Source organism: Thalia democratica, chromosome 4, assembly GCF_965202585.1.
Source record: "Thalia democratica chromosome 4, ktThaDemo2.hap1.1, whole genome shotgun sequence".
Classification (NCBI taxonomy): Eukaryota; Metazoa; Chordata; class Thaliacea; order Salpida; family Salpidae; genus Thalia; species Thalia democratica.
This window is the reverse complement of record NC_139168.1, coordinates 59415442-59441516: the sequence shown is the minus strand read 5'-3', so window position 1 is coordinate 59441516 and position 26075 is coordinate 59415442. Positions and strand designations below refer to the sequence as shown.

The following is a 26075-nucleotide window of genomic DNA, read 5'->3' as shown; positions in this document are numbered from 1 at the left end:
TCATTTGTATAAATTAAGTGTATAAAATACAGCTTTATAAAAGATACCAACAAGATTTTTTATATCATGCTATATGTGATTTTTAATATTCTATTCTTATTATTATAATGTTATATTAATCTTCAATTTAAACTTGGAATTTAAGCTTTATTGAAAAATTAAAGTTTTGTTATATTAAATAATTTTGATGTACTCTTTTTAGTTATGAATATTTTTAAATTTATCAACTTTTAATTCAAGTTCCTGTATGCTTACTAAAAAACTGATTCTGTTATGTTAACTGCTAATGTTTTATTAACTCTGACAATTCAATTTAGTACTTAGTAAATTATTATCATAAATTGCTATTCTAATAGTAAATGTTGTATCATCTTTTAAAGATACTCCAATACATTCAAAACCAGAATAATTAGTTTTTGCCATATTGTTATTACTTAAAAACTTAATTTAACTTTAAAAGCAATTGTATCAATTATATAACTAAAAATAACTTTAATAAAGCTAGTTCTACACCGGGATGAAAAGTTTTTAAAGAAAAAATTTAAGTTTCATTGTGGTAATTTTCAGGGTTGCCACACACTCAAAAAATTCAGGGAAACTCAAGGAGTTTTGATTTTTTTTTTTACTCAGAAAAACTCAGGGCAATTTTAAGATTTTTTAAAAAATCTCAGGGAAAATTTTTTCTAGATCTAGAATGAGATTTAGTCGATCCAGTTTCAATATTTTGTTCAAAAAAGTTAATTTAATTTATTTTTAAGTGCTTATTTAGAAATTTTTTAGCCTTGTGGCTAGTTCTTCATTATTCTTAAAATTAACATAGTAATTTTTTAATAAATAATAAAATTTTTAGGGATTTGAAAAAAACTCAGGGAAGTTTAAGGTTACTCAGGGAAGATTGTTTGACTTAAAGAAAGGCAACCCTAATTTTTGTGTATATTTTGGTATTTATCCTTAGGGCCATAGAGAAAGGTCCACCTGTTTTGATTAAAGTTGATTTTATTTTGTATAGTTCAATCTGAACTATTAGACATTTTTAACAAACAGGGTTGCCAAAAAACTTTAAAGCCTTAAAATACCTTGACAATTTAGGGAAAAAACTGGAGTTTGAGAAATTTTTGACAAAAACCTGAAATTTCAAGCAGAAATCATGAAACAACTTGGAATTTTAACTATTTTATATGTTAAGTAATGAAGTTTCAATTAAAAACAAAAATCTATCAAAAAGGTAAAAAAAAGTTTGTTTTGTTATTATATGTTTTAAACATATCTTAACTGCTTTAAAGTATCTTTTCGTTATTATTAAAGAATTTAAAGTTTTTTCAACTTAAGTTTAATTTTATACTAAAAATTAATCAAAAACTTGTTTTATAAAACTTTAAATAAATTCAGAAAACCTGGAAGTAGCTTACAAAAAGTATTTGGCAGTCCTGTTCAAAGTAATTTCTGAGATATAAGCCATCAAAATCAGTGGGCCCAATAGGTTCCTTATAGACCTTAGAAATATTTGTTTAAGTTTTTGATGTCTTTAGTTCAAAAATGGAGGAGAATTTTAGTGATATTTTTATTTTCTGAGAAAACTGACAGTAAAAAGTTAGTGGTCCATTTGTTTGTTCTTTTAACATTTTACAAAAATTACAATGTCTCAAAAAACTAAATGAAAGTTATAATTTTCTATAAAAACAGAATTGTAGTTTGTAATCAAAGCTTTGATATAAGAGCCAATATTATTTTTTTAATAATGTTGGACCTACCTATGGCCTTAGCAGTTGAAATAGCATGATCAGATGATTGTAAATTGAATTTCAGGGTTGCCAAAAAATCCGGAAACCTGGAAAAACTTGGAATTTGACAATTTAGGCCAAAAAACCCAGAATTTGAGAAATTTTAAAATAAAAACCTGGAATTTTTAACATGTTAAGTAGTAAAATTTTAATTTGAAACAAAAGATATATAATATAGATAAATTTTTTTTTTGTCATAATTAATATTTTTCTATATTAATAAACACATTTAAAGTAGCTTGACATTGTCTTTTCAATGTTTTTATACTATTAAACACAGTTTCTTACCTTGAACTTAATTATAAACTATAAAAGGCCCAAAAGTGTGTACTTTTAAAAACCGGGAAGAAGTTTGCCAAAAACATTTGGCAACTGTGCTTTTTAGTACTTTAAAAGTTTGAGTAATTAATAAAAATACTTACAAACAAAATAATAAAGTTAATCTTTGAAGTACAGTATAAATAAAGTTATCACTACAAGTGTTTTAAATTAAGTTATGTTCATATAATAAAGCCAAACAATTAATTACTATTGTTGTACTTGTTTCATTATAACTTAGTTCATAAAGAGAATACATGAGTAAACTTATATAATTTCTTTTGCAGTTTAGATATATAAGTAATGAGTAAAAAGTGTAAGCACTTAGTTGCTGACTCAGCAGCTTTTATTCGCTTCTGTGATTTAAGAAGCATTGCAGATAAAATTTACACTACAAGAGAAGTTATAGCTGAGATAAGAGATAAGGAATCAAGAAAGAGACTGCAAGTGCTTCCATATGATCTTATTTTCAAGAATATTGACCCTAAATACCTGCAAGAAGTTTACAAAGTTGCTAAAACCACAGGTAAATTTGTACTTTTTATAATTCAAGTATATCCAATTAAGTTATATTTTTGTGGTACTTTAGTTAATGTTTAGTTTAAGATAGGTTTTAGTTTTAAATTTTTTTCACAATAAAAACCCTTTTTAGAAGTTGTCATGCTTCTGAGAATAACTATTAAAAAGAGTCAAAATATTTACAACCTACAATTATTGACCAAGTTTTGTTGTACACAAAAAGATGTGTGAATAATGGCTTAATTTTAAGAAAATGTTTTATTCTATTTTAGCATGGAAGCATAATTAAGATTTAAAAACTACAAACTGGTTTGTCACTCACTCAGGATAACTTAAAGCTAGTTTGAAACTTGAAGCTAGTCTGAAAAAACTCAGAACTAAGATTTTTACAAAAGTCAAGTAAATTTGGTTATTACTCCTAAACATTAGACTATGTTTTTAGACTTTCAGCTATTATAAAACTACACTATGATAACTATACTTTTTTTACTAATTCAAATTTTTTAGTTGTACATAATTTTTTTTTTCACATTTACTCTTTCTGATTCAAGCTTGGTTGATTTAGGTCAGGCTGACTTTTTTTGCTTTTAATATTTTTAATCCTATGCAAATTGCAATTCAATTTCACAGTAGTACATTTTTCTAAATTTAATTTAATATTTTTTCTAAATTTATTATTACTTGCTTTCTTTAAATACAAAGCAAGCATTTACAATTTTATTCAGTAGATAGTATGCTTCATTATTGTTTATTGACTACAAACTTTACTTACCATGAATATATTTTATTAAGAAAATTCCTTAATAGTTATATTCATAGTAGCCTAAAACTTTTTTTAAAGTTTTCATTAGTTTTTTTGTTATGTATTTAAATACATATGTTGCAAGTTGTTTCAGGCTTACGAAGTCTTGCAGATTCTTCAAGTCACATTGTTTCTAAATTTTGTTTAAATACTCATTCACATTATTTGATTTTTTATATTGTTTTCAAATACTAAACTTATAATGTACGCAAAACAGTGTTTCTTCTTTTTTTGTATATTTTTACTCTAGTTTATTTATAAGGCCTGGAACATTATAACACAAAATAATAATATATCATTGAAACTAATTTTGTTCTGTATATAAACAATAGTTATTGTTCTTATTTTAAAAGTCAACATTTCATAATAGAAACATGCTTATAATTTTTGAGTGAGGATAAGTTTTAAAAAACTTAATTGTAAACAAATAATAGTTTTAATACATAGGAGACTATGCTAGTTTGTCTGTGACTGATTTGAACCTGCTGGCACTCACTTACCAACTGCAATGTGAGGAAGATTTTGATACAATGGAAGGTGTTGTTGAAGTTGAAAATGAAAAAGTTGTTCAAATGGGTGGATCTACATTGGAGGAAGATTTAAAGCTACCAGGCTTTTACATGCCATCAAACTGTAAGAAAAACAATGGCCCAGTTATTGTAAGTTATTAAACTTTTTTTTGTTATTCTTAGGAACAATTTCTTCTAATTACTGAATTTTAAAACTAATAAACCTCAACTATATACTGAAAGGTTAGTATAACATTTTATCTCTAGTCTGTGCTTATATATAAGATCTAGAAAATCAGTTTTTTGTTGCACCTAAAATAAGAATTTTACTAGGTTTTAAAATTTAATTATTTAAAGTTGGGTTTTATGGTAAAATGTTTTAAAATTTTATATAATAAAACTTAATAAGCATAAGTGACACATTTTAACTAACAAAAGCTAACTAAGTACACGTTAAAGTTTTATCTTATTAGAAAATACTCTATTGTAAATGCACTTTTTATAGTTTTATGTTTTATTTTCAAAGCCTGATGAAAAAGAGGAGCAAGAAAAAGTTGAAGAAGAACTTGAACAAAATGAACAAGTACATGTTGAGGAAAATCAAGTCGAAGTACATCATGTTGAAGAGAATCAACAAGAAAACGAAGACCCAGAAGAAGAAGATGATGGTTGGACAATACAAAAGTCCAAGAAAAAGCAAAAAAAAGCAGCCAAAAAGAACTTGATGAAAACGGAAAGCACAAACGAGGAAGTATTTGGAAAAACTATTGAAGTAGCATCTACCATAGCTGGTGATGACAGTGATGATGAAGGTTTGATTTAATTGGTATGATGATAATACATGTATATTTTATTGATATACTTATATTATATAGAAAGAAATGAAGTTAACATTTTAAGTTCAGTTGTTTACGCTTTAACTTTCCCATAAAAAAAACAATTTTATTTAAAATGATGTATGTCATTTTGGTTTTACTTTAAGATTTTATTGAACAATTTCGTATTCTAATAACTAAAAAAGTAAAAAAAGATTCATATTAAACAGATTTTAAAAAATCCTAGATATGTGAGGTTTTAGTTTTTTAAATAATAAAAGTCAATTTTAAATTCAGAAAAAGTCAAAAAATAGAATTTTTTTATAAATATATTGTACAAAGTTTTCTTGATTTTTATTATTAAAAAGTATTTCACGATGTTCAATAGTTCAATTAAGTTAAGGCTGCCACACACTCAGACTAGTTCAGAGTTATTTAAAATACTAAGGCTACTTTGATATGTTTTGAGAAGCTTAGGCTGTTTTTTTATAGTAACTATAATAAAATTGAGTTTGTTCAGTTTGATATTTATAACTTGTTAACTTGTGCTTTACAGGGTTTTGTAAATTTGGGATTCAATAGTGTTGATCAAAATTTTTAGTTAAAGTTTTGCATCTTGCTGCTAGCTCTGCTTTAATGTAACATTTAACGTTTTACTTTGTTACTAAAATTAAAATATATGGTGAAAACATAAAAAGTTTTGATTTAAAAGTTGAAAACTTTAATCTTCTTACTTAGTTACTTTATATAAGTTAAATATTTTATATAGTAACATATTTCGTCTACCAATCATTATAATTTTATTTCAAATTCTGTACTGTTTTATAATGATTATACACTTAAATCCGCAAAAAATATCTCTTTTAATTTTAAATGTCTAAAATAAATAAAAAATTAGCGTTTTTGTAAAAATACGTTTACATAGTCCTTTATAAATAATGTATGATTAAGCATATAAAAGATTTTTTTGAATAAATACAACAAAAAATATATAAATTATTTTTTTTAAATTTTTCTGACTTTTAAAATTACACATTGATAGAGGCTCAGTATAATTTTGATTTAAAAAAAAATTAAAACTTTATATTTAAAAAAATTTCAAAATATATTCTTCAGTATTCTCTTATACAATCTACTCTTAGAAACTGGAAGAAAATTTAAAAATATACCTAATTTAAAAATTACTTAAACATTTTTTTTAACGATACAGTTTCCTGTAACATTTATATTTGATTTTCAATTCACTTTAGTTTTATTAAATTGGTAGATTTTCCGAAACTTTTAGAAATTTTAATGAGGTCTTAATTACTTATTCATTCTATTTCACATAATAAATGAAATAAGACATATTTTACATTTGTACTATTTATTTAAACTATTCAATGAGTATAGTTATCAGCCTATATTATTAAAATTGTAATATACTTGTCATAAAATAGTAAAAAAAATTAACTATAATATTAAATTAAAACAATATTCAATTAAATTTTGCAAACAGAAGAGGTAAATGCACATCATAAATACGTTTAAACAATTTTTTACTTACTTAAACAATATATAGTAGCTTATACTTTTAAAACTTTCTAAAATATTATATAATATATTTATCATTATTTGTTTAAAGTAATGGTTGGGCTATTTGGTAATAGTTCTTTTTGGTTTATGTTCTCAAAGTGAATATTTAATTAGCATCTCTTATATTAATGATACATTTAAAAATTTAGACATTTAGAAGTTGATAAAAAATCTAATCATTCATCTAGTATATAATAAAATGTTATTGACATTTATATTATAGAAGGATGGATAACACCAGACATGATGGCTCAACAAATGGAAGATTTCACTTTAGAAGAGAATTTGAAGCAAGTTGCTTGTCTTACTACTGACTTCGCAATGCAAAATGTTATGTTAAAAATGAAACTCAACATAATTGATGGTTCGTTTATTAAATATCAACCATTGAATTAATGGAAGAATCGTTTAAATTACACTGTTTTTTTGCAAGTATTCGTATTAGTATCAAAATAGTTTTTGAAATGTTTATTTAATTTAGTTTGGCAAAACTTGTCAGTCTAAAACATTTTACCCCCCTTTTAACATAATTTTTCTACAAATTTCAATTTGTAGAATACCAAAAGTATCTGCTGTTTCCGGCATTGAAAAGTTTTTACTTATTGTATTTACAAATGTGGTTAATTTATTAATTAAATAAAAAGGTAACATTCAGACTATGAGTGATAATAAAGTGTGCTGTACTATTTACTGTAGCGAAAAAAGTTGGATCTTAATATTTTTACTTATTAGTTTTCATTAGTATTTATATTTAATTTCTGAACTTAAATGATCATGTGTTTGTTTAATTGCATTTAAAATGTTAAAAACAGTTAATGGAATGTTAATAAAGAACCCGCGTACTTATATACTTCGATGCTTTACTTGTTTCAAAACTACTACGAAAATGGACAAAAAGTTTTGCCCCTTCTGCGGTAACAAAACTTTGAAAAAGATACCTATCCAGGTATTTTTGTTTGAGCTTTCTAGTCAATATATATTTTTTTGTTTTAAATAAAACATTTTTTTAAAATCACCATGAAAAGAATAAATCAGACTTGAAATATCTAATAAATTGGATGAACTTAAATTTTGACATTTTATAAATAAATCACAACTTCTATATAAACTTGATCAAATAATTTTGTTGAAACTTAAGTTTTTGCTTATAACTTTAAATAAAGCTCGTTCTTTTTTCTACAATTAAACTTGAGGAATTCGGAAAAGTGAATTTGTTGTATAATTTTTAATTCCCCAATATAAAGTTCCTTATAATTCTGTATAAAAACATCTTGTATTATTTAAGGTGCAAGAAGATGGAAGCATCAAAATGTTTTTCTCTCGCAAGCCGAACATACTTTCAACCAGAGGAAAGCTGTTCAACTTGCCGACTTTCAAGGGAGGAAAACACGCCAATAACCCGGTACTTGTTGAAGATCAACCCACGCCGCAAAACAGGCTTCCGAGGAAAGGTAGCATCAATCATTCCATTAATCAGACGAAATTTTTGCGCGCACTTAATCTTTCTTTTTGTTTATATTTTAAAAAAACTCCATACAATATAAAAAGAACATACTAAACTTTTTAAAGCTTATTTTAGTTATTATGATATGTTTGGTTGATTTTTTTAAGTAGAACAACTTTCTTAATTGCTTAATATATTTAACTACAAAAGTGTAACTTAATGTTGTCATGCAGCACTGATGAAGACGAACGTGTGGAGCGAGGATTACGACATGAACAACCCGTTCGCATCGCACGATCTTCACAGCAGAGCATTCAAGCAGGGAGTCAACAGACCCAACACTAGAGGGAGGAATGCCACTGGCAGAAGGAGGAGAACTTAGATGGTGAGTTTACTTATTGTTGTAGTTAGCTTGTATATCTAAAAAATATTTCTAGTTATGATTATTTAAACATTTTTTGATGAAAGTCATAAAGGAAGAACAAATTTTTTACAATAACTACTGTTGGCCCTCATATGACAGTATAAATTATATACTATTAGATAATTTTTACAGAACAAAAATAGTTAATTAAATTTTATTATATAGTCAGTTTTGTAAAAAGTTTCTGATACGATCGAATGGAAGAGAGATTTTTATTACCGAGTTTCTCGGAATTCTTAAAAATTTACTAACAGTTTTTCTTGTTTAAATAAGTTAAGCTCAAATATTCAGGAAATGTTCCTTGCATTACAATAAAAAAATTTACGTTAACGATTTTAGAAAATAAACTTAAAAACTTAACGAAAATTTTAAAGAAAATCAATAAGATTGTTTATCGTTATGTTAACATTGAACTTAAAGAGTTTGAAAATGATTACTCAAATACTGTATGAAATAGTTTATATAACAAGATAGATATCATATCATAGATGTATAAAATAGTTTTTGATGCCTTTTTACTCTGTTGCTTCATAAGGAACCTTATATATAACACCCTTATATCTCAAAAACATGTTTGAATTTTACAGTATAGTAATATTCAACTGTTATTTAAATACTTTTAAAATAAGATCAACATGTAAAAAATGTTTTACTACCTCCTTTAACTTTATGTTTTTATTTTCCTTCACGAATTTGCAATCCTGTATGTAGTAGAATAATATTTTCTTATCGCATGTTGTTTAAAAAAGATATTTTCAAACTTATCACAAGTGTTTACTTTTGAGCTTTTAAATCTTAATGTTTAGAAATATATTTGTTTTGTTTTTAATTACATCTGTAAAAGGCTTACAACTTCTATAAACTTACATTTTTTATTTAATTAAATAAGTAAATCTATTTTTCTAATATGTTTTATACTCACAGAAATTGTGTTAATTGAAATTATATTGCAAAGTATTTAATGATTGGTTAAATTCCTAACTATTTAATAATTTTAAGTAACTAGTTGTGTTTAGGTATTTAGATAATTCAAAAACTTTGTTTTTTATTTTATAAATAAAATCTTAAATAAACGATACACGTTGTTTTTATAGTTAAGTATTAAAAAATTATAACAAACACTCTTTTTAGATGGAAAATAGATGATGAAAGAATTAAATGATTTATTCATTTTTAGTAAATTTTTCACGTTTAGTTTTATTTTGCTTTTAGCTTTTGTGCAAATGATACTTAAAAATTTTAGTGTTTAAAAGCTTTTAGGTGATTTAATTTTATTGACTAATTGACGTGTAAGTTTTGCAGAGAATTATTAAATACTTTTCAGACTAAATAAAAATAGTTTTAGTTTTTTAGATATAATTTTTAGATCATGATAAATAAATGTCATTTTAAACACATTTTTTTTAGTTGATTTCGTGCTAATCTAGATAAATAAACTTTTTATTACCTTGAAACTATTGTTTTTAATTTTTGATTCATGTACTAGAAGTAGTGATCTACAGGATCTTTTTAGTATCTTTTTAATATTGTTATATTATTTAAGACTGTTTTGTTACCTTAACTTAATTTTATACTAAAAATAGACCATAAAATTTTACTTTTGGAAACCTGGAATAAATTCTGAAAATTTACAAAATTCTCAAATACTATTGGCAACCCTGTATATAAAACAATTTTGAACCTCAAACTTGGTTTAATACTAAAAATGGACAAAAAAACTTGTACTTTTAAAAACCTGGATAAAAAAATTTAAACACCTAATGAAACCTGTTTAAAGTAGACCTAAGTGCTTTTCTAAAAATACTAAAGCAGCCAATATGAAATTTAATTGAATACCTCCATTGTTTTATAGTATACTGGAACTTATATAAGAACTATATAATCAAAAACGCAGAAAACTTATGTTTGATGGATCGATTAGAAGTTATCATTATACTGCAGTCTGTGCATAGATTGGACTGTAAAAAGAAAGTGAATGTTATAACCAAGCCTTACCGAGGTTATGTGCTTATGATAGCTTTAAAGCAGGTGGGGACTAGTGATCACGAGCCTAATTTCTAACTTTAAAATCTTCGCAGGCCGCTCTTTTTGTTTTAGGCATTTTCAGCAACACAAAGAGGGCCTATCTAACTTAAAAAGAACTTTTTTTTTAGTTTAAATTTATCGTTAAACTTTTGCCCTTAAAAGATACTAAGACTAAATATTTTTTTTTAATATAATAAAATTATTTTCCTATTTACCACCTGACTATTAAAATTAATAAAAATAAAACGTCCGCTGTCAGCTAAATTCGACTATGCCTTCAGTACTTTAACAAATGTACAAGATACACTTAAAAAAAGAATTCAATTACAAACACAGTGATGCGACAAAGTATCAGTTGAAATTTGAATCTCAATTCCTTTATACTTCGGTTTCATAAAGTTTTTATTTTCCTTTTTAAAATTATTTTGCTTATTGTAGATCACCATTTTTTGCCGAGATTAAAATACATTTATAGATCCATTTTGTACATTAATTTATTATAATATTTTGAGTTGTGAAAAAAAAAACAATCTTTGCTCATTGAATAATTTGCACACTCTTTTATTTTGTGTATTATAAAATACGTAAGTATTTTTTCTTAATTAATACTTAAAATATTTTATGTTTTAAATAGCGTTTCAACTTTTTGAAGCAAAAAGTCAGCCTGAGTTTATAAAAAGTTAAAAAAGCAAAAACTAAAAAAAAATTAAGTCACCTAAAAAGTTTGTTCTTAAAAAAAAATTCGTTACGCAGTTTATAAAAAGATATTTAAGCTAAAAAAACTATTCTTAGGTATGAGAAAAGCATCTAAACTAGTCTTAATTTTGTAAAAGAAAATGAAATTAGTCTGATTCAGCTTAGGATTTATAAAATTGTGTGTAAAGAATGTGTTGCAAAAAACTAACAAAAGTAGCCTGTTGATGGGCAACCCTGTAACAAGTTACTAATTAAGGTTTCATTTAATGTTTAACTAGGGAGATAAACTAACAAACCAGATTAATTTTTAATAACTAATCAGTTAAAAGTTATTTAACATAATTTCATTTTAAATTTAACCAGGATTTTGGACTGTGTTTTTCAAAAGATATTCAAATTAAGGGTGCACGGCTCGGGGAACGGGTCAAAATTGCGCGAAGATACTTTTTCTCGAGGGCACAAAATTGCACGAAGACAGTTTTGCACGATAGTAAAAATAAACAGATAGAATAACTAAATGATAAATTAGTAAAAAGAAGTTACTGACCGAGGGTTAGGGGTACCAGTGATAATAAAAAAAAAACTAATAAAAATTATTATAGAAAAATAAAATAACTAAAAATAAAAAAGCTACCAACCAAGGGTATAGCTTAGGGGATACAGTGATAATTAAATAAAATTTTTAAAAAGAATTATCGAGGGTTAGGTGTAACAGTGATAATAAAAATAAAAAAATTATTTAAAAAGAATAAAAAAAATCAACCCGTGCAAAAATGTCTCCGTTCAAAATAGTCTACTCATGCAAAAAATTCTTTGTGCAAAAGTATCTTCGTGCAATTTTTTACGCTCGTGCAAATTAGACAGTTACCCTGCACAACTACCAAGTTTCTGACAACTCAAATTACGACAATTCACATTTGGAAAATTCAAGCTCCAACAATCCAAATTCGGATAACTTAAATGCAACAATTCAAATTTTTAATTACGACGATTCAAGTTTCGGCAATTTAAACTCCGACAATTCTATTTCGACAACTAAAATGCGATAATTAAGATTTTTAAAAGTGGTATAAAAATGTTTCAAAATTACAATTTTTGTCATTAATAAAAGTTTTCCTTTGACTAAGACTACATTTTTATTGTTTATTGAAAATACTAGGAACAAAAGTGTTATTATTTAAGCTAGTAACATATCTAGAAACTCATGGTGTGAGTATATGATTATAAAATAAATTTACCGCTGTGTTAAACTTAGTCAATTAATAAGACTATTTAACTTATACCTCCAAATACTTAAAAAGTTGAATACAAAGTAATGAACAACTTAGATAAACACATCTAAAAATTATATATAAATGTTAGTTACATAAGAACGATCAATTAAGGGTTTTTCATTGCATTCAAAAACTTAAAATTATTGTTTTTAATATTAGGTAATGAAGTGTTTTAGTTTAAAAATACCACGGAAAGAAAGTATATATGAAAATACTGCTTTTTTTTAACAAAAAGGTTACCACATTGTTATTTACTTTAAATTGAACTATAAAAGGTTATCAACTTATGTACATATAACGAGACGAACCAGAATAAAGACATTATATTAATTTAATATACCTGCAAAACAATTTTAACTTACCACAAAAATTTTTATTTAAGTTTTGTTTTATAAGGCTTAGCTTTTATAAAGCTTAATTGAGCATTGCATTATATTTTATTAGTAACAGCATAACAACTTTTTTTAATATATATGGAAAATTTTACCTTGTAGGAATGTATGGAAAATTGTATAAACTTTTTAAATATATTTATAAAAATCAATCAGTAATAACCTATTAGATTTCCTGATTTTTGAATATTCTTTATTTTTGTATATTCTTGTTTTACGTATTCTTTTATTCGTTTTTATTTTTTCATTTAGGCCAAGGCTCAATTTTCATTCGTATGTTATTTATCAATTTTTTGAGTATATTTTTAATACACCTTTCTAGGTAAGTATATTACTTAATTGATTTTCGTTTAGTTTTTTTTTATTCATTGTTTGTTTTAGTTTTTAAGTTTAAAACTTTTTTTTTTCTGATTAACTTTATTTGGCTCGAAATAAATTGAAAAAGCATGTGGTGTACGACTCAATCACCAAATTTTTTTTTGTACGTCAGGTCCTTAGACCTAATTTTTGGAACACTTTTCTTTTATCGTTCAATAAACAATATATACTTATTAGTTTTGATTTACAAAATCTTTCATTTATTTGTTTAAATACTTTTTTAAGATTTGTTTAACAAGTAAAAACATTTTATAGTTTATTATAGGAGTGAAAAATTTTATTGTTTTCACAATATCCAAAATAAGATATAAAAAGTTATATTTAAATGACAAATAAATACTTTGAAATATTGCGATATTGCGACTACTCATCAATGCTTTAATAGGTGCTAAACACTTTTTTACAGTAACTTTAAAGTGTTTTTCTCAAACTCTGTGACTAGTACATCCTAATGCTAACATTAAACCTGAGCATAATAAATATTGTGAAACCAAATAGGCATGTTATTTTAAAAATTTTAATAAGTTAAAACACACATCACTGAAAAATCAAATTGAGAAGACACCTTACAAAAAAATTTGAAATTTATTGTTTAACTATTTATTAAACATAGTTTTAATTATAACTATTTTTGTATTTATTTTTGAAATAAAATATTATCTTTGACTTAATAAGAAAAAGATCAATACGGTAAAAACTTTAATTAATAAGAAATTAAAAATTTATAGCAATGTTTGGTATAAAAAAATAATATTATGTCTTTATTTCTAATTGATGAATTTTAATTATTGGATTTATAGTTTTCGGAGTTTGACTTGTCAGAATTCGGTTTAACAGAACTTAAAGTTTCGGGTTTGAATTGTCAGAATTTAAATCGTCGGATTTTTTTTTCGGAACTTTAATTGTCAGTGCTTGAGTTGTCGAAATTTAAATTGCCAGAATTTGAGTTGTCGGAATTTGAATTGACTGAGTTTGAACAGTCATGTAACCCAAATTAGTCTGTTTTTCAACATTCAAAACAGGCACTAAAAATAAAATAGTTTTAATAAAACAATATTACTCAGAAGGCAGATAATTTTGTTGTAAAAAAAAAATTGAAAATATTTCAAACATTACAGAGAGTTTTAACTTTTATTCCAAAATTTTCAGTTCAAAATTTGTTTGCTGTATTACAATTTACGTTAACAAAATTAATTTGCCCAACAACAAGTCTAAACAAATACTCCTTTTTATTAATGATTTTATTTTACAATTTCATGTCTTTTCTTAGGCTTGACAATTGCACAAAACTGATTATTAATTTTTTTTTTGGATTTTTTGACATATTTAATGGTTTCCACTACACATAAAACATTATTTTTGCTTAAGTAGGTGCTGTTAAGTTATAAAATAATCTTTTAATTTATATACACCAATGTAGCTAATACATTTTCTACCAGAAACTGTTATTTTAAATATTAAGCAGAAAATCATCAATTTGTTTTTGATTCGAAATTGTTGTTAGCAACAAGAAAAATTTTAAACTCAAATATTGGTAAAACTACAATAAACGGATAGAGGTCAAAAATTTACGAAGGGACATTTTTGCACGGTTTGAAACTTTTTAATTATTATTATTTTCTTAATTTATTTTCTAATATTGTTCTCTTTTATTACAGTCATTTTTACATCTAACTCTTACCCTCGGTATATATTTTTTAATTTATTTTTTTATTAATTATTATATTTATAATACTTTTTAACCATTACTAATCCCCCTTACCCTTGGTCGGTTTTTTTTTGTATAAATATGTATATTTTTTCATTATCATTATCATTATCTATTTACTATTTACTTTTGTTGTTTTTAAATTATAACTGTTACCCCTTACCCTTAGTCGATATATTTTTCATGGTTTTTTTTTACTTTTTTATTGATTTTATTTTTATTCTCGTGCAAAAATAAATCTTCGTGCAAAAGTGACCTTCGTGCAAAAGTGTCTCTTTGTGCAAAAAAAATTCTTTCGTGACCTCAAAAAACTGCATATTTGACCCGTCCCCACAACATGACGACAAATTAAGCGTAAAGGTTTAAAAGACTTAAAAGTATTGAATTCATCTAGATTCTAGAACAAGGGTCGGCAAACTGCAGCCCGCGGGCCAACTGCGGCCCGCGAGAACATTTATTTTTTGAATTGAATGCGGCCCGCGAAAGAAAGTTATGTGGTTCGCTGAGCAAAAATATATTTTTAGTCTTTTTTTTTCGGTAGTTTAATTTAATTTGATTAATTTCGTTTTAAGTCCCTGTATAACACTTAAGAAAAATTAAAAGACTTTATTGCTTCGGCTTAAAAAAAAAGCATTTGATTAGTATTTTTTTTCACTGTTTCGTAATAATTTTCTTCTTACAACAGCAAGTTATTTTCTGAAACAGAGTTTAAAGAGTGCTTGGATTTAGTAAGTTATATATAATACTTATTTAATAAATATACTAAGTACAAATGTTTTCCATTATGTACAAGAGTAATGCACATTAATTAACTAAAATGTCATTTATTTACAAACTAAATATTTAGTTTACATGATATTTATACCTATGTTTCTCTTACAGAAGTTTAAGAACTATATGTCATATTTAAGTGTACACAAACACATCAAAAGTTATATAATCGTTTATAACTTACGTTTATTTTATTTTCGTTTCAACACATTTTGAGTTTATAGAAGATATCTCTACTCTTTAAATAAATTCCTATGAACACAAATGCTCATTTTTTGAACCACTTTTTTATTTAATACTTAGTTAAATTAAGTTAAGTTTGAAACTAACTCTTTATTATTATTGTTTCTAAAAGCAAGATTTAAGTGTGTACAAACACTTTTAAAATAATATATATAACATAAATTAAAATAGTTTTTGGTAGGTATATATTTTTCAAACAATATTTTTTGGAAAATTTTTCTTTCTTTTACCATTTTTTCGCGTTCTTTTATAAATTATAATACTCCTTAACTTATATTAAAAAAACAATTTCAATCAAGCTATCGCACGTAGTAAACTTTGGTTGTAAGTTTGCACTACACTTTAATAAAATACTTTTTTTATGGCAGTTTTATAGGATCTAAATTTATTTTCTAATAACTTAAGGTCAGAAAGTCGTGTGGAAAAATCGTCTGATAAGTTTTTAACTGCATCAAAAAACTTAAAATATGTTTTTAGTTTGATGTTTTCAAAGGTTATGGAATTTTATTTATTTTTTTTTATCTGAAAACCCTATAGTCATAACTTTGTTTCAAAAGTTGTAATATTTTACCATAAATCAAAAAATATGTTTTTTTTTCCTGTAATACCAAGTTAGGTTTTTAAGTTGCAGTGTAAGACATACCAGAAATGTTTTATAAAGTTTATATCTTTGTAGGCAATAATATTTATATTTTCACTTTTAAAAAAAGATATAATTTCATTTTTTAACTTATAGACTCGTTATAGCATAAAACAAAAACTTAACCAAAGAACAAGCTAAAAGTAAACTAAATCAATGTATTGACTTTTCATTTTTCTACTACTTTTCGAAACTGTCGGTGGTAAAGTTCACTACTTAAATTTTTAATTTCATAATTTCTTTAAGCCTGTTGTCTTCGCACATGATGATTCCTGGTTTATTACTGAATGAGCTTAATTGATAAACAACATAAGTCCAAGATCTGGTTTTAAACAAAATTATGTTACAATCATTTATCTAGCAATAACTGCAGTAGCAACATTGTTTACAAAAACTTAAAAACACCTTAAAATCGTTATCTATCGGTGTGCTTTGCATTAGAACTAAACCTAGAAATTCTTCAAAAAATTCAAAATCAGTAAAAACACCTCTTATAAAAACTCTCAGATGAGCAGTATTTGTTGTATCAGTGCTCTCATCTTAAGAGATTAATTAACGTCCTAATTTGATTTTTTCCGCGTTATAATCTTCAGACATCTTCTAAACACGAATTCTTGTTGTCATTGAAGAAATATACGAAAACCTTTTACTACCGCCAACTTTTCTTAAAACAAGTTTTCAACTCTTAAAGGAACATCCTTTTCAGTAACTACTATTTCTGCTCTATAATTTGCCTTCACAATTTTTTCTGATCATTCTGTAGTTACAGAAATATAATCATGTGATTTGTTGAAACTTATTTAGGCAATTTGTTTTTTTTTTGTTGCGTTTCTCGCAATAACTCCTAATTAACGTTTTTTAATTCTCATTGCTCGTTTTATATTTCACATTTACTCGTTTTAAACGCAATACTTTACTGCAGATAAAGAATTGCTATAATGTTCAATAAAAAAATAACTTTTCTACCTCTTTAATGGCTTAATGAAGTTTTATACTCAAGTTAAAAATATTTAAGAAACTTAATTGTCCATTCAAGCTGACTTACAATATATATTTTTAAATATATTTAATTAATAAATGATAATATTTTTACCTCTTTATTTTGTGAACTTTATTCTAAACAGGGTTGCCAACAAACAGACTAGTTTAAAAATTTTAAAAACTCTGACTTAGTAAAACCTGTTTAAGGCATTTTTTAAAACTGGGGTGTGTGTAAAACTTTTATTTTAAATACTTTGAATAAATCTTCGAACTCTCATAATAGTTTTTATGACTGTAGTGTACTTTATATTATTTTTTTTTTCTAGCATACTTAAATATTATGATATTTTAGTTAGGTGTTTAAGTTTGATTTACAGCAAGTTTTTAGCTTTTTCAACTTTTAATAAACTTAGACTGGTTTGACATAAGTTAGTAAATTTTGCTTTTTAAGTAACAACCATGTAAAAAACTAATTTATAATTTATAAGTTATTCTATGAAAGTATTTGAGTATTAATTATTAATGAATAATTTAGTATTTCTACCATACAAATAGATATAAATTTTATTTAGTTAACTAATTACTTAATTTTTAAAGAGTTAAAACTATTAAAAACTAATTAAAAAATTTAAAAAACTAATAGTTTTAACTCTATAAAAATTAGGTAATTAGTTATTTTTAAAAGTTAATATTCTTAAAACTATGAAAAGCGGTTCATTATGTAAAAAATGTATACAAGTGCCCCAAAAATATTTTTTAAGTTCGGTTTTTATAGAGAACTAGATTATAAGTAAAATAATAAAAGTTTTAAGTTTAACTTATTAAATGTTTAAGACAGTACGTAGTTTGTTAAGACTTAAGTATATTAGTCAATTTTGATTTTATTCCACTAAATATGTATTATTTAAATAGGCGTTTTGTGTGTAGCTAAAAGTTACTTAAAATAAAAAGCTTTATAGAAGTAAAACTTTCTTTGGTGTGACTAAAACTACTGATTATTTTAAGGTCACTAAAACTAAAACTGCGGCCCGCGAAGATTTTGGAAACCTTAAATTTGGCCTGCGAGCACCAACTGCCTACCTACCCCTGATCTAGAATATAGTATTTATAGAAAACTGTTGTCAAAAACTTTAAACAAGTAAAAACAAAACATAAGCTTAAAACTAAACTTTAAAATGAACATCTTTTAAGTTTAGATATAGTGTCCATAGGTATTTTATAATGGCTACATACTAATTTCTATGACAAAAAACTAATCAAAACTGTTTTTTATCTGTAAAAATATTTGTAAGGAAGCTTATATAATAAATATGTATATTGCAAAGAAATTTCATGAATACTCTTTACATTCAAACTTTAATAATTCCAGGACATGACATTATACCTGGTGTATGACTATTAAAACCGAAATGTTTTTTGTACACCATGGCATCAGATCGTACTTTTTGAGCGCTTTTTTAAAGTCTAATAAACATACTTGTAGTTAATATGATTCTAAAACCTAAACCTAGCTACATTTCTCTACTTTAATTTTTATTAATATATATTTTGTTTCTAGTTATTTCTATTAGTAAACTACATACAAATTCAAGTGTCTTTTATCAGGAGAAGTTGTTATTATTTAATCAAAAAGTTGATTATAATTTAGAAAACGTTATATTTTTTTAACAATGAAAAAAATTAAAAACAGTTAAGTTTACCTTTTTGTTTTAGCTATTAACTCTTGATAGAGTTAAATTTTTCAGAGTTCCAAAACAAATTTTGGCCTGTTTGTATTTATTTCACTTTTTTTGGAGTTAAATTAAAAACTCAGTAAAATAAAATTTTAAAACTAAAATAAAATCCTAAAGAAACTTTACTGGTCGAATTTTTAGTAAAATTCAACTTCATTTAAAAAATTTTCATACACTCTACCGATTTTTATAACTTTTCATTTTGTACTGTAAAAGTATAACTTTTACTAAACTAGTAATAAAAAAATAAGAATAGTAATTCGTGCTCTTTTTTAAGTCTAAGTTTTAAACAGTTATATAAACATTAATACATAACAAATAGTAAGAACAAAAAATTTTAGTAGAACTATATAAAACACATAACTAATAAATAAAGTATAAACTAGATAAAAAACTCATTTTTTTTGTTAAATTATTTAGTGGTTGTTTCGATACGACACAACTTTCAAAAGATAGCAATTTAAACAGAAAAAGTTCTGCAATAAAACACTTTTATAGTATGGTTAGTATTGAAATCTTTTATTATAAATGGTTACATTATCTATTTTAAAAAACATAGGGTAAATAAATATAAACTAAATCAAAAATACTTTTTTATAAAAATTAATAATAAATATATGTTGATTCTTTTTTTTTTGTAGTGAAAATAGTAGTGGATTTTATACCTTACGACCAAAATTAAGAAAAGCATCTACTTACTAAAACTTACAATTTCAATAAATTGAATATGACAGTATTGCAGGGGTCAGCAACACGTGGCTCGTGGGTCAACTGCAGCCCGCGACCATGTTTTTATTTTTAATGATTTGTGGGCATGAGATTAAACTGTATCTTGGTGTATGACTCGATAACCGAAAGATTTTTTGGTACACCAGATACTTGGATCAAATTTTTGAGCGCTTTTTTTTCGTTAAATAAACAATATTAAATAGTGCGGCCTACGAAAGGTAATTCTGTGGTTCGAAAAATTATCTTTTTATTGTAGATTTTTTGATTTAAGTTGGTCGAAGCTCTGTATTTTGACTTATTTCATTTTACGTCCATGATAAAAAGAATTAATTGAAATCTTATTCTTCTAACTTTACTGCATAAACTCAAAAGATAAAATTACAGATTGTCTATTTATAAGTATTTTCTCAATATAATATATCAGGGTCTTTTTACTACTCTGTAAGTGTAAACTTGCTAAAATTCTGGAATACTGTTGTATCTTGGATTTTGTAGGGTATAAATAGTTTCTAAATAACTTGTTTAAGTCATTGAATAGTTTATATTAATGCCTATTATGTTTCTAATGTAAACTTCAGCTTGCACAGTAAAAAAAAAGTTAGTTCTTATCACACAGAGTGTTTTGTTGAACAATTAACTTTTATACTACTTTATAACAAATAAATTTTTCACTGCATTTTATGATAGATTTTCGTAGAAACATAAAACTAATAATAAGAATATTGTTAGGGTAAAATAGTATATTGATAAGAACACAATTTCCGTATGACTTATATGTATATTTTAAACTCCGACAAACTCCTGTATCACGCTGATCAAAACTAAATAACTGCGGCCCCCGAAGATGTTTTAAATTCGAAATTTGGCCCGTAAGTACGTCCAGCCTGCCGACATCTGCTGAACATTGGACAAAATTTTGCACTATTGTCCTGGACAAGACGTTAACAGGTATCCTTGGTGTGCGACTCGATAACCGAAAGTTTTTTTCGTGCACCACGTCCTAGGACCAAATATTTTGTCGTTCAATAAACTATATATTTGAGCATAGATCTATGTCGTCACAGTTTTGGTTTTTTATCATAGTAGATCAAAAGAATTCAAACTTGTTATTTTATCAGGGAAGAAATATATTAATTTTTTTATTAGTTTAAAATAGTTCTTTTATCTTATGCGAAAAATATAAACATAAATTGTTTTAAAAAATAATTATTTTTTTTTGTTTTTAGTAAAAATGTTTAGTTAATGAAAATCGAAATACTTTATGTTTGTGTTTGTATGCTAGCTTAAATTCATTAACTTATAAAATCAAATTAGTCAAACTAAGATATATATTTTTCATTTTTCAAAACTTAAATAAAAATAAGTATATTAGTACGATAACTATAGTTTACTTAAGAGTTTTTATAAGTATTATTTATAAGTATAAGTTTTATTAAACTGTAATTTTATATTCGTTTTAGATTATTTTGTTTTAATGTAGTTTCAATTAAGTAATTTTTTTGTCCTGTTTTCAATTATATATATAAACAATAATACAATTAACACTTGGCATCTTTTGAAAATGTATATTAAAATCTTCACACACTCGTCAAACTGTCAAAATGACATTAGTTTAGTTAAGTAACTGCGTACAAAATACAATGGTTTTATTTTACCGACGGGCTTTGCTAGTATGGATCTATAATATTAAATTTCTTATTACGTTATCGTAATTGAAAAATAATAGTCTAGATGTACCAAAAACATATATACGCTAGAAAAAATTAATCAAACCAGTAAGTACATTTAAAAGCAAATTAGATTTTATAAATATGAATGCATACACGAAAAAACAAGAATAAAATTAAAATGTTAAACAGATATATATATATATATATCGAAGTTCACGTTTAAGAAAACGACGATAAGAAAAAATGTGTTTAATAGTTTAAAGCAACTGGTGGAGCAACATTTAGTGTGACGACACAATCATCAAAATTATCATCTTCTGTTTGATTTTGTCTTTTTCTTATTTGATATCTCAGTTGCAACTTATTCGTGAAAAATACCTGAATTCATAGTTTATTATAAAGACTTTGAAAATAAACTTACACCTATGTTTTTATATATAAATTCTATAAACCTATTACAGACAAGATACGATTTTATGTAAATTTATGAGACAAACGTTATTTAAAATACTTTAAAAAGTCTTAACTTGGAAAACTAATTGTATGTTATAAACTGTAAATACGAGTACATTTCAAAAATTAAAAATTGTTTTTAAAATTTTTGAAACCATACTTAACTTTTAAAATTTTTACAAAAAAAAGTTCAGTAAACTAGCAAGTACAATCAAAAATAATACTTCAAATCATCTAAAAAAAAAGTTTGATATAAGTACCACGCAACAAAAAGCTAAATAAAGTTTAAAGAACAATTTAATGTTCAATTTATACGAATATTTAAATTCAAAAACTCAGAGTTAACAAAACCTTTAGACTATTAAACAAAACCTTACAAAAAACTCGAATTTATGTTTAATGATAATTTTTGTTACTAAAATTCAAAACTAGTTATAGAATAAGTTTGTTTTATCTTTATCTATTATTTATTAAAAGTCTGTAGTATGTTTAAATTTTTAACTATAATAATTACTTTTTTCCACCCAACTTCTTTTGCATAAGTTCTCATGTCTTCAGAAATTTTCTCGCTTTCAGAACTTGCTAGAACTTTTTTCTCCCAAACATCTTCAGAATTGCACAGCTGTTTAGAAACATTTTTCCAAATCACTAATGTTTACTAAATATTGGTTTAAACGACTATTATGCATTAACATAAGATAGCTAACCAAACGAGCTACCACGATATTAATAATTAACTGCAACAAGTACTTTTTTTTAATGAAGGTAAAATAAAAAAACTAACTTTGTTGAAGCATCTATCAACAAGAGATAAATTTATGATGTCTTCAATTTCTAGATGATTTATAATTTTTAGTTTACATTTTTCATTTATTCGGCTCAAGTAATTGTATCTACCCTCACAGAAATATTTTATATGCTGTACTGTACCTCTGCCAAAAATTCTGGAAACTTCTTCTGTTAAAATTTCGGAAAAATTAAAACAATTTGTTTTTTCTATAATGTTTTTTAACTATTTTTATTAATATATGTTGTAATTTTACTACTTATTTTTGTACTTCATTGAAAATAACTTGTATCTTAAGAAAGCTTACAATATAAAGTTAAACTGTTGTTCCTAAATTTAATTTTAAATAAATTTATATACGTTATTTGTATTCATAAAGCAAATACTGCACTAAAATAACAATGTAGTAAATACTTCAGCTACACTTATGTTACTAACAGGAAAAAAAAACAGTCAACTTAATTAAATAATTGAGTACGAAAATAGCTGTTTTAATTCTTTAATTTGCTTTGCTTGTTAAGATCTTTAGAAGAAATGCTTTAATACGTTAAAACTGATAAACTTAAATACATGTATATTTAAACAGTGTTGTTTTAAACTGCTTAAGAGCTTGTGAGCAACTATTTCAAATTGTCGCAGAAGCTAAATGTTTTAGGAAAAAACACATAAAACTTGATAACAACTATTTTATGATTTCACTAACTTAATAAGAAAAAATTAGAGATAAAAATATTGTCATTATAAACATATGTAAATAAATGCAGGTTAGCTTTTTTGTAAAGTTTGTTGTAAAGTCTACACAACCAGAACTTTTATTTTTATAAAATAACAAAATTTTAACAATCAAAAAACAAACAGTTTAAAATACGGGTATACTACATTTATAGAAATTTATTAATTCATGTGTTTTCTACGTCATAACTACAACATGTAATTGGGGTTTTTAATATAAATAACTTTTTTACTGCTTCCAGAAGCTCTTAGAAAGTGAAACAACTGTAAGTAATTTCAAATTATAGTAGTTTTCATTTATACTTTTTAAATTTACATAAAAAATTAATGTCAGTTTATAAGTAGCTTATAAATAAATAACATATAATGTGGCTATTAATAAAAAAATATTAAAACAAGTCTTCTAAACTACGTTTTTGTAGAGCTGTCATTAGATGGACTAAAAAAGTTAGAAAATTAATTTTTACATTTTTTAATGACTTTGTATCTTAAGGTCATAGTGAGGTAAGGCAGTTATTAGTTAATACTTTGTACATAACCTATAAGTTGCTATTCACTGATTATCAAATTGCAAAATAAATATGATTTAGTTTGGATTTAACTTACAGAAGATTTTCTAATAAGTTTGTAGTCGCTAACATTAAATTACCTGACACTTTTGTGTTTTAAGTCTTACAAAGTGAATTAATCTTAAATACTATATAACATACTATACAAACTGTAAATTAAAGTTCACATGTAAATCTTAAATAAAAAAAATGTTAGTTTTTGAAAAATAGTTCTGAGACCTCCTCTATCTGTCTTGTGTCAATGGCCTGAATTTAAAGAAAAAACTACTTTTAAAGTTTACATTTTAGTGTGAAAAGTAAAAGTATAGGAGAAATTTACCTTGCAGCTCAGGGTCATCAACAAAATCAGCAAACGAATTTGATTTTGAAACAGGTCTGACGCCAAATTTTAAACATGATGGATCAATACGCCATCTTGTGTATTCTACCTTTTTTTTAATGTTATTTTATTAACATAAACATAATAATAATAAAACATAAAAGGAAAAAAAGGTGTATGTAAAAAAACATTTTTTCAAATTCATCTGCAATACTTTATGCAGGTGCAGCAACTATAAGAACTAAAAAATACTTATTTAAAAAAAATTAAAGTAATAAAAAATATTTTTTAAAGCTAATACACTTGTATTTTATCTTTTCAATAAATAACAAACTTCTTAGACTATTAATATTATATATAATATATATACTGGGGTTAACGTTAAACTTAAAAAAGTTCTTTTAAAAAAATATTGTTGCAAATGTTGTAAAACTAAACTTATCTACTATCTCAACCTGATCTTGTTAGTACTTCAATAACCATTTTGATTTTTTTTTATATATTTTGAAAACTAGACTGAGAAAGTTTTAAGGGTAAAGGGGGGTCCACCTTGATGTTTACAATTTGATCTTATTTTATAGAGTTTTATCTGAGCTATCAGACATCTTTAACCACTTGAAAAAAAAAAATCAAAGTAATTTTTGAGATATGAGCAATCAAAGTTGGTGACCTCAACAGGTTCCTAATGGAAGGCACAAACCAAAAACGCTAAAAAAGACTATTTCACTAAAAATCTATCTCCTCTTTCATTTTCCATTAATTTTATTAAATTTTCACAGAAAGTGTATTTTAAAATTGCAACATTAAAAACCATAAAAGGGACATTTCCTGAAAGTTTGATGTCTCTAGCTCAAAAAATGAAGGAAAAGATAGATTTTTAGTGATTTTTTAATTTTCAGAGAAAATTGACCTTGAAAAATTTGCAGTCCATCCGTTTGTATCAGAAACTTTTTATAAAAATTACAATATTTCAAAAATTTAATTTAATTTTTTTGATTCTATAAAAACTGGTATGTAGTTTGTACTTCAAGCTTTCTTATAAGATCAAGTGTTATTTTTAGTAAAAAAAAGTTGGGACCCCCCCCCCATGCCCTTAATAATTTGCTAAAAAATTTTAGGAATAGCTAAATTTTTAGTAAACTAGTTTTTTCTAATTTGTTATTTTAGTTTGTAGGGACAATTGAAACTCAGAAATGTTGATTGCCTGTATATCAACATTTTAAATGTGAAAATTAACTGTTAGGTTATTTATTTATATCAAAAAACAAAACTTAAGATATTATTCAAGCTAGTGATCTACTATTTTTTGTAAAGATAGTCAGATCTGTCCACGTTCTTATTTTAAAGATTTAAAAGTTTTAGAGTCTGATTACAAAAAAATGGTTCTGACTAGATAAGATTTAACTAAACAAAATAAGCAAAAATATATTATTGAAACATAACTTAAATATTTTTATATTCAAAATTTTTGGAAAAATAATCAATAAATTAAAAAACTAATTAATAATAGAACTAAGCATATCAGTTTTGTAACATACTTTGTTTTTTGTTACTTTCAAATTTAAAAAGTCTTTGAGGGGTGGGGGAGCTTGAACTGATTTGTCAAACAAAACTTCTTTGTTAAAAACTATTAATTCCTGTGATTTTTCAATATTTTTCAAATATTTACTTTTTTCTAAATTTTGATTTGGCTTCTGTTTTACATCTTCTTTCTTTTTGATTTGGTTTTTCTTACTCTTTTTCAAAAACATTTTACTTATGTATTAAGAAGTAAAATCTGTTGTTTTA

General features: G+C 24.7%; 2 protein-coding genes across 2 annotated transcripts; one reads left to right on the top strand and one right to left on the bottom strand.

Moving 5' to 3' along the window:
- Positions 1 to 2390: 2390 nt before the first annotated feature.
- On the top strand, positions 2391 to 9630 carry LOC145834242 (RNA-binding protein NOB1-like). Its single transcript, XM_082941618.1, has 8 exons — positions 2391 to 2625; positions 3868 to 4079; positions 4456 to 4741; positions 6543 to 6683; positions 7132 to 7265; positions 7605 to 7770; positions 7997 to 8148; positions 9319 to 9630. Exons 1-7 carry the CDS (start codon positions 2403 to 2405, stop codon positions 8143 to 8145), a joined length of 1311 nt encoding a protein of 436 aa, XP_082797744.1. The 5' UTR covers positions 2391 to 2402; the 3' UTR covers positions 8146 to 8148; positions 9319 to 9630.
- Positions 9631 to 21406: 11776 nt separating this feature from the next.
- On the bottom strand, positions 21407 to 26038 carry LOC145833474 (F-box only protein 36-like). Its single transcript, XM_082940650.1, has 5 exons — positions 25826 to 26038; positions 24288 to 24396; positions 22665 to 22837; positions 22395 to 22502; positions 21407 to 21805 (listed from the first exon to the last, which is right to left on the bottom strand). The coding sequence occupies exons 1-5, from the start codon at positions 26036 to 26038 to the stop codon at positions 21677 to 21679; spliced, it is 732 nt and encodes a 243-aa protein (XP_082796776.1). The 3' UTR covers positions 21407 to 21676.
- Positions 26039 to 26075: the final 37 nt, after the last annotated feature.

Excerpts from the sequence above, each read along its gene's own strand:
- LOC145834242 (XM_082941618.1), top strand. The coding sequence starts at position 2,403 with ATGAGTAAAAAGTGTAAGCACTTAGTTGCTGACTCAGCAGCTTTTATT. Across the intron at positions 6,684-7,131 it reads GAAACTCAACATAATTGATG|TTAATGGAATGTTAATAAAG; the intron begins GTTCGTTTATTA and ends TGTTAAAAACAG. Across the intron at positions 7,266-7,604 it reads TGAAAAAGATACCTATCCAG|GTGCAAGAAGATGGAAGCAT; the intron begins GTATTTTTGTTT and ends GTATTATTTAAG.
- LOC145833474 (XM_082940650.1), bottom strand. The coding sequence starts at position 26,038 with ATGTTTTTGAAAAAGAGTAAGAAAAACCAAATCAAAAAGAAAGAAGAT. Across the intron at positions 24,397-25,825 it reads TGAAAGTAACAAAAAACAAA|GTAGAATACACAAGATGGCG; the intron begins GTATGTTACAAA and ends ATTAAAAAAAAG. Across the intron at positions 22,838-24,287 it reads TGATGACCCTGAGCTGCAAG|AAGAAGTTTCCAGAATTTTT; the intron begins GTAAATTTCTCC and ends AAATTTTAACAG.